Source organism: Bufo bufo, chromosome 1 (assembly GCF_905171765.1).
Source record: "Bufo bufo chromosome 1, aBufBuf1.1, whole genome shotgun sequence".
In the NCBI taxonomy this organism is placed as follows: Eukaryota; Metazoa; Chordata; class Amphibia; order Anura; family Bufonidae; genus Bufo; species Bufo bufo.
In genome coordinates, this window is record NC_053389.1 from 120,442,426 (window position 1) to 120,452,120 (window position 9,695).

Here is a 9,695-nt window from a genome sequence, read left to right on the forward strand (position 1 = left end):
GAGGTCAAAGTAAATGCTCTCTCCAATTCACGCATGTCTGACAAACAGGAAAGGACAGCAAGACACTGATTTTGAGCTCACAGAAGAGGAGAATGTCGAGGATGAATGGCATATGAAATTATAGCCATATATAACTTACATAAACCAAATATATCAATGGCCACTAAGTGGCAGCAAAGCACACTAAGCTTAGTGGGTAACAGATATAACAATGAATACAATTAATTGGATTCTACAGTAGTTGAATAGGCATAGCTGGACAGTAGAAACCCAAACAGTCTAAACTCCAAGGAATAGCTATAAGTAGTAGTGGCACTGCAGACATACCAGGGCCCTGGTATTTGAGGGGTCACAAAGAAACTTCTGCCACTTGAAAGCTATGTCCTTCTTTGAAAACCATGTCCATCTCCAATCCATTGAAAATGAGAACTAAAACAGCTTTGCAAATAGCCTCCATCAAAAAACTTACTGTATCTACAAGTGCAGACCTCAATGGTAACAGACAACAAACAGATAGACCAACCTATAAGACAAAACTCAAATTGGGTGTATAAATAACACTGGGGTCTAGTATATTATACTAAGCCAACAAAAGAAACAAACCAATAACCCCAAAAAGATGAGAAAACGCACATATAAAATATATGTAATTTATTGAAACATAATCAAATGACAAGAAATGTATGACATAAGGCACAAGGGTATAGGAGGGTGGGAGGCCCCATGTAGCGGGGTCATAAACACCCTCCCTCACAAAAACCCAACTGACAGGGAAAAAGGGTCACAGCCCTGGGTATGAGGCCGCATGAATATGGGAGAACTGTAGGTTCACCCAAAGTGACATATAATAATATGTGTGTTGCATGTATGTAGAAGGTAAGTATGATCACACATAGCAGACTTGCCCACCCTGGATGACTAGGATGGCCACATATAAAATGCTGGTAGCCAAATAACTGTAAGTAAAGGCAGGGCAAGAGTGCTAAGTGCAAGCAGTGACATTAAAGTAACTAACTAACTAACTAACTAACCAAGCATAACAACAGAACATAGATTACCCATGGTATGCTGGAACCCAGAGTCTGTGACCAGAGCTGCACCTCGACGCAAGTTTCGCCTAGAGAGGCTTCGTCAGGAGGTCTGACGAAGCCTCTCTAGGTGAAACTTGCGTCGAGGTGCAGCTCTGGTCACAGACTCTGGGTTCCAGCATACCATGGGTAATCTATGTTCTGTTGTTATGCTTGGTTAGTTAGTTAGTTAGTTAGTTAGTTAGTTACTTTAATGTCACTGCTTGCACTTAGCACTCTTGCCCTGCCTTTACTTACAGTTATTTGGCTACCAGCATTTTATATGCGGCCATCCTAGTCATCCAGGGTGGGCAAGTCTGCTATGTGTGATCATACTTACCTTCTACATACATGCAACACACATATTATTTTATGTCACTTTGGGTGAACCTACAGTTCTCCCATATTCATGCGGCCTCATACCCAGGGCTGTGACCCTTTTTCCCTGTCAGTTGGGTTTTTGTGAGGGAGGTTGTTTATGACCCCGCTACATGGGGCCTCCCACCCTCCTATACCCTTGTGCCTTATGTCATACATTTCTTGTCATTTGATTATGTTTCAATAAATTACATATATTTTATATGTGCGTTTTCTCATCTTTTTGGGGTTATTGGTTTGTTTCTTTTGTTGGCTTAACAGACAACAAACAGACCCTGTGTAGTCTGATCCTCAGTCGTTCTCTTTCCCATATAAAGGCAAGAGTTAGACAAAGGATGGAAAGGAAGATGATTGCAGTATATCTGTAACTCTGGCGATGGATAGGTATGTGTAAAATTGTAGAAAATGTTTAATCAAGCTCATTAGCAAAGTTGCTTCACTGTTCGTTTCAATAGATTTCGAAACAGTTAAGAAAAAAATGAGGAGTTTCGCAATAGTGAGTTAAAAAAAAACACTTGAAATGTAATAGTTAAACAACCCCTGGATTAAAGTAAATCATTTTAAACTATTAAATATCAAAGGAACAGTAGCAATAAATGCATCAATCTAGGAAATTGAGATATAAAAAATAATGTTACTTGGTGGCGCTGCGACTACCCTACTGACTAAAACAAAATACCGTACCACGTCTTCAGTCTGGGATCCAGAGCTTGGTCCTGGCAATTACTTTTCTTGCCCTGATGAATTTATACTACCAGCACTTCTAAACCAGGCCAGATCTTGCACCCTCTGACCACTTTCAGTTTTTTATGTAAACAGCACTTTTTCAAATGTATATTTTTTATTCATGTGGAGAATAATAGAAAAGGCGGCACTCACCAGTGCACCACTCACTGTGCACCACTTCATGTGTTTTTAAAGAGACAGGTAGTTGAGGACCTGGTGTATGTGTTAGTGACGGTTGGCAGTGCCGCCTTATCTTTTGTTTTCTCTACTTTTGTCGATATATTTTTTATTCATTTATAATCTTAGATTTTTTTCATTATATTGCAGGTGAATGCGAGTTTAGTTCTTAACATAATCAGCTGCGTAACTATTGTGCCTTCAGTGGTAATATTTGCTATATTTCTTTCTGAAGTCTCAAGTATTGGTTACCGTTATAGCTATACCTATAGTTCCAATTCCAGTTCCAGTTCCAGTAATAACTACTGCGCGTATCACAAGCAAAGTCAAACATGTGAAGGGGAGTTTGCGCTACAGGTAATTTCCAAATTGGTTAACATTTTAATTTTCAGTTATGTTTATGCACTTTTTGCAAATTAAAGTGTTTTTTTTTTTTTTTTAGAACCCAAGGAATTCTAAAGTGCCCTTTACAGGGGCCGGTCTCAGCCAGATAATCGCTAACAAGCGTTCATAGGAACACTCATTACTTAGCGATTATCTGGCGATGTAAAAGTGCTGCCGATTACCCGATGAACGAACAAAATGCTTGTTCATTTGGTAATCGCATCATTCATGCGGTAAAATAATTGTTATTTGCCGGTAGCAGATCGTGCTGTGTAATCACCATCTGTTACCGGCAAACAATGAGTCTGTATGGGGACGAGCGATGGCAGTAACAATCACTACTCCCCATACTGTGGAGGAGATCGTTGTATGTAAATGCAGCAGTCTCCTCCACTGACAAGCAGGCAATTGTCAGGAAGGAACGCTTTCTTCCCGACAATCCCCTGCTGCATTTTTCTGTGTAAAGGGGCCTTAAAGGGGTTGTGTCAGTTCAGCAAATAACATTTATTATGTAGAGAAAGTTATTACAAGGCACTTACTAAGATATTGTGATTGTCCATATTGCCTCCTTTGCTGGCTGGATTAATTTTTCCATCACATTATACACTGCTCGTATCCATGGTTATGACCACCCTGCAATCCAACAGTGGTCAGGCTTCACACTATAGGAAAAGCACTAGCCTATGTGAGCTCCCACTGTCCAGGCCACCAGAGAGTCCGGTGCTTTTTCCTATACAAGCACGGCCACTGCTGATGGATTGCAGGGTGGTCGTAACCATGGAAACGAACAGTGCATAATGTGATGGGAAAATGAATCCAGTCAGCAAATGAGGCATTATAGACAATCACAATACATTACTGAGTGGCTTGTAATTTCCTCTACACAAAAAATGCCACTTGCTGAAGTGACACAACCCCTTTAAGTCAATAGAGGTGGTCTAACTTCATTATTCTTATCTACTAGCCATAAGTGAGAGCAAGGACCACTGTTTAAGAGAATGTGTCATCACAATTATTTGTGAATAATTTTGGTGGTTATTTTTTATTTTTCATGTCTACAGTATATTTAAAAAAATATAAAAAATCCTGCAGTTAATAATAATTTTTAACCTTTGAATGGCTTTTGGTGTACCCGTTTTTCACAGCTATTAAACAAGTACACTCCTGTTTAAATGGCCCGTCTGGCAGTGAAAACTGCCTTGTGAATTGCCCTATTGACTTCAATTGGCTCTAAAACGGCCGTGTGATGGCCATTTTGCACTGTCATGTGAATTTAGCCTAAAGCATATCTTTAAATATTATATCAGTAGAAATAAAAAGTCAGAGCAACTGGAATTGTATTTTTTTTTGAGGACATTTCATTAGTCGTCTAACTGGCTTTCTTTGCAATTTGCATGACTATAACTACTAGCTGATTAAACTGTCTGTAGAGAGGTGTTAGAACAACATTGTAAGTGTTAATCCCACCAAGCAGCTTCAGTCATGCAAACTGCAATGAACATCTTGCCTCCCATGAGGTCCATAACCTTGTGTTGATTATGATAAACAGATTATTCTGACTGAAGCATGAGTCACCAATATTTAATGCTGGAGATTTTTTTTTTTTTGTACAATCAATTCTAATTGAGAAAGACAGTAGGATCACTAGCGAAATGTCTCCAAGAGAAAACACAAGAAGTCCAGTTGCTCTGATTTGTTACTACTGACATATCATGACATGGATGAATGAGAACATTCACAGACATCTTTAAATGTTGCAACAGCTCAAGCAAGATGGCTGCCCCCATAATCATGTTCAGTAAAAAGGAATGAAAAAATCTACAATCAGAAAGTAAAAACAGTTCAGAAAATAAGCATAGGTGTCTGTTTTTAACCGGCAGAAAAAAATAAAGGTGACACATTCCCTTTAAAGGGTACATACACCCTTTAGCATCATGTCACAGCTTTAACACAGAGATAAAAATTGAGTCAGTTTGCAAACACATTATATTACATAGTACACTATAATATAAATACTTTGATGGCGCTCTGTGTGTTTCACTGTACTGTGGCAGCGGTATCGCAGCAGAACCGCAAAATCTGCTGCACTGGGGAAGACACTGAATGTAAAAGATAGTGATACCGCGCTCTAGGACTAGGTTTAGTTAAATGTTATAGGGAACGGCAGGGTTAAATACCGTGCTACCTGTTGTGTAGCACACAAGTATACACCAACACAGTTATCTCCTACATAGACAGTGTACCTGTATCCTTGTTAGTGGATTCCTGCTCGTTGCGGATGTCGCACCTCTCTGGAGTCAGCAATTGCCGATACACTGATGCCGGAGTCCGGGATGTGAGAATGTTGGTGCTCCGCTGTAGGTGGCGTGTCGGGGCGCAAAGCGGCACGCGACCTACAGCGGAGCACCAACATTCTCACATCCCGGACTCCGGCATCAGTGTATCGGCAATCGCTGACTCCAGAGAGGTGCGACATCCGCAACGAGCAGGAATCCACTAACAAAGATACAGGTACACTGTCTATGTAGGAGATAACTGTGTTGGTGTATACTTGTGTGCTACACAACAGGTAGCACGGTATTTAACCCTGCCGTTCCCTATAACATTTAACTAAACCTAGTCCTAGAGCGCGGTATCACTATCTTTTACACATTATATTACATATTTTGCAATGATCTCCAGCCAAAGATACATGTTCTTAGTTTTACAGCTCTGCTGCTTGCTATTGGAAACAGTCAACAAGCTTGTTGTCAGACACACCTCTAACAGCTTGAATGGCAGTTCATTTTTTCCTGTAGCCCATTGATATGTATACATTGATATATGTTTGCCTTATGTAAACATAATACTTAATAGAAATTACTAACACAAGGTCTGTGTGCACCCTAAGTAAGAGGGAATGCTTGGAGATTTCAGCTCTGAAGCCTGTAGACTTGTGAATGCAGCTCAGGAGCTTAAAGAGATTCTGTCACCTCGTTTTACCCTATAGAGTTGCGGACATGCACGGCTAGATCACCGCTAGCATGTCCGCAATATACCGGTCCCATAGCGCTGTGTCCTTTTTATTGTGTTTAAAAAATGATTTTATAGATATGTAAATGACCCTGGTAAAAAGCCCAAGGGGCTGTACGAACCTTCTTGGAGACCAGCCACGCCCCCTGTGTAGGAGCCTAGCACCGCCTGCGTCCTCCTAATCTCCTCCTTGCTCACAGTTAGATTGCTGTAATCTCGCGATGCGCAGTGCCGGTATAGTGTTCCTTCCCTGTGCTGTCATTTACATATCTATAAAATCATTTTTTAAACACAATAAATGGACACAGCTTTATGGGACAGGTATATTGCAGACATGCTAGCGGCGATCTATAAGCTAAAACGAGGTGACAGAATCCCTTTAATACAGATTGTAACTGAGGACCAACAAAGATAGGTGATGTACTTACAAAGTGACTGGTGTGACATCATATATATTACTTCTATATGTAAACTGAAAAATTGTGCCTGCAGAAGGTTACTACTCTGAACTCTCTGATGATGCGATTTAGATTGTATTTGTCACATCGGTATCTTTTAACATTATAGAGTATCCTACTAGGCGTTGGAGCCATCCTTTTACTCTTTACCGCTCTGGAGTTCTGTATTGCTTTGTCTACATCTGTCTTTGGATGCAAAACTACGTGTAGGACATCATACAATGACACGGTGAGATTTGCATGGAATGTGTTATTCACGTGCTTTACTACAGTACTTAGTAAGCTTGTAGAAAGAGTTGGAGATAACGGAAACCACAATGCAGTGCTGGATACGTCAAATGAAGGACACTATTGGTGTCTGATGGACTTCTTTGACGTATAAGGTCTGTCATGTTCTGCCTAGGCATCTGCAATTTTGATGGAATTTGCAATGAAGGCTCTGAACACAATACAGATATGCCATCCTTCAGAAGACTGATGGGGGGTGTCAGAGGTTGAACGTCCATCAATCTTTTCTGTGTTCCTCCATACCTCCGCTATTTTTTACCTTCAAAGAGCTACCTTGTCACTCAGGAGCACCTCTGTGCAGGAAAAACCTCCCCAATTATAACTTATTGGCATACCCTAGCAATACATCATCAGTTTATAAAATGGGAAACCCCTTTGATTTTAATCTTTGGGTCATTACTAGTGTTCAGGGGAAATTTCATTCATTGCAAAGCCAAATTTTCTCGTGCTTCGTGGTAGCGAATCAATTTTCCCTGAATGGTGGTATAAAATAAAAAACTTACCTAATCCATTTCATTGCAACGAGCCGGCCACCGCCTCTGGATTAAAGATCTTGCACGAAATACCATGCGCGGTGACATATGATGTCACCACACCGGCCAACATGATGACCCCATCACGGGCAGCGTGAGATTTCACACTAGATCTTCAATCAAGATGGTGGTGGCTGTCTCATTGCGATTAAATGGAAGGTGTAAGTATGATTTAATTTACTTTTTATTTTACACTGTAATATCAATGTCAGATACCGTGATCAGCTATGAACACGGCATCTGAGGGGTACAATGATGCGGAGTGGGGCATTCGTCACTTCCTGTCATTGCGCCCACTACTTACAAAGAAATGCGCTTTGTGACAAAGTAATTCATAACAAAGCAAATTTTTGGGGAAAATTCGTTCGAAGCAACTGAATGGAATTTTTGAATACTTCGCTCATCACTAGTCATTACCATTATTGTAATAATGAATATGTATATTGATTTTCATAGTTTTTTTTTTTTTTTCACAGTAAAATCAGTTAAAAAACTTTTTTTTAAATACAATTTTTTTGTCACACCAAACTGGTAGGAATTTTGCTGGGCCTTGCCTTTGATAGGCCCCCGCTGCTATGGTTACCCATTGGTATCCTGCAATTGCATCACAGGGACACCAGTGAGGTGGTAGGAGGATATGTCTCCCTGTCTTACCATTGCACTGCAGGCCTGCTTAAACTGCCATGTTTGGAGTTGTCTCCAATCCCGGCAGCAGGGTTGTGTATAACAGCTGCCCTCATGCACATTGGGCAGTTCCCACAGGATCAAAGTTATGGATATGTAATATGTTGCTGGACATAAATGGGTTAGCAGACATGACTCATAAAGAAAATATAAGAGAAGGTAATCCAGACCTCAAATACAGTAAGGGAAATAAGCCTTTTAACAGAGTTTTCTTCGAGCTTGACATTGAAGGCCTATCCCCAGGATACCTCATCAATATCTGACCGGAGGGAGCATGACTCCCAGCACCCCCGGCAATCAGCTATTTGAAGAGGCCACGGTGCTTCGGTGAGTGCCGCGGCCTTCTCACAGCATACCAGGCAGACAACCGTACATTGTATAGCGGCTGTGCTTGGTATTGCAGCCTGGGTACATACACTTGTATAACTGCACATAGGCAATATGACTGATGAATGTGATGTCACTGGCCTAGGAAGAGGCCTCTTCAAACAGCTGATCTATGGAGTGCTCAGAGTATGACCCCCACCAATCAGATATTGATGACCGATCCAGAGGATAGGTCATCAATACTGAATTCCTGGAAAGCTCTTGTAAGTGCAAGTCCTATTTAGTGTCTAAAAGGCATATCTTGTCTTCCAGGCGGTGGTCATCTATCATACTACTACTGTGAATGACTCGAAACCTGCATTGGCTTAAGATGGAGAAGTCAAAAGTCATTGAATGCTTTACACCAACCTCTATAAATAAAGTGAAGACAATATACAATATATAACCTGGGCTCGTATGCCTTACCTGTTGCTTCATTGAGTGAGGGTTTATAATCTCTTGTAAAATCACATCAACCACAAATAACCAAAAATGTAAATCAATGTGAAGTATTGTAATTGTAAATTACTCTGACCTGCCAAATTGTTGTGTCCTCAAAACAGAAACATATTCAGTTGTCAGTATAGGAATGACTGACCTGCTGGTCTACAGACTACCATTGACTGCATCTAAGTAATGGCATCATACAGAGACCGCATAGTAATTCCACACAGTACCTAATAAAATGCATTATATAGCACCTAAATAAATAGACGCCAGGGCTAGTGCTGGTCATATGTCATAGGGGAAGCAAGGACTTTTGGTCCCTGAATTGTTTTATACGTAGTGCATTGAACATTGGAAGTTTGATGAAAAATTGTGGAATGTAAACCTAACCCTAGTCCTATAACTCTGATATCTGTTTGTGAACGTATCTAACAAGTTCCATGTATTTACCTGTATTGCCATGGATGGAATATTGCTTATTTAACATTTACATTTTATTCACCTTTTTCCAAAATGCACTTAATAGATGTGCCACTGCAGTACAGGCCTTGTCAGGTGCCATATGTATGTATGTAGATATCCCCCATCCCCCTGAAAGAAAAAACCTTGTGTTCCTCAGTATGAAATTGGAAGCATACAATAAAGGGCCCAGACACCTTTATGGGAGCCCTATGTATGTATGTAGATATCCCCCATCCCCCTGAAAGAAAAAACCTTGTGTTCCTCAGTATGAAATGAAATTGGAAGCATACAATAAAGGGCCCAGACACCTTTATGGGAGCCCTATTACAGCTGGTACATAATAGAGCTATAATAAGACTGTGCACATGAGGCCTTCCTCAGGCACGGATAAGAGGAGGTTGCTGGAGCTTTACAGAACAGTACAAATGTATATACTATTCAAGTCCAATGACAACTGGTATGAGTTTGTAATGGTGGCCTTTAGTCATTCATACCATTAGGCTAGGTCTCCACAGGTACTTCTGGGGCAGTACGGTTGTGGTGAAACCAACATGCAGCCTCATTGTTTTCCAATGGAGAAAGTAACAACGACAAACACAAGAATACCACCATGGTCTGAAATCTTGTGATTGTCTCAAGCTGTCCACAACTTATTCCTCTTAAGGGAGACTGGGACACAACAAAAGTCTTAGACTTAGGGCTCATGCACATGA

The 9,695-nt window shown here is 40.6% G+C and overlaps 1 protein-coding gene across 1 annotated transcript in view; it reads left to right on the plus strand.

Moving 5' to 3' along the window:
- The window catches only part of LOC120998282 (membrane-spanning 4-domains subfamily A member 4A-like), a 32,683-nt gene extending 23,564 nt beyond the window's left edge, over positions 1-9,119 (plus strand). Inside the window, exons 5-7 of the mRNA XM_040428911.1 lie at positions 2,499-2,705; positions 6,312-6,431; positions 8,347-9,119. Coding sequence (XP_040284845.1) covers positions 2,499-2,705; positions 6,312-6,431; positions 8,347-8,403 — 384 coding nt within the window. The 3' untranslated portion in view covers positions 8,404-9,119. The remainder of the gene's footprint in view (positions 1-2,498; positions 2,706-6,311; positions 6,432-8,346) is intronic.
- The last annotated feature ends 576 nt before the right edge of the window (positions 9,120-9,695 follow it).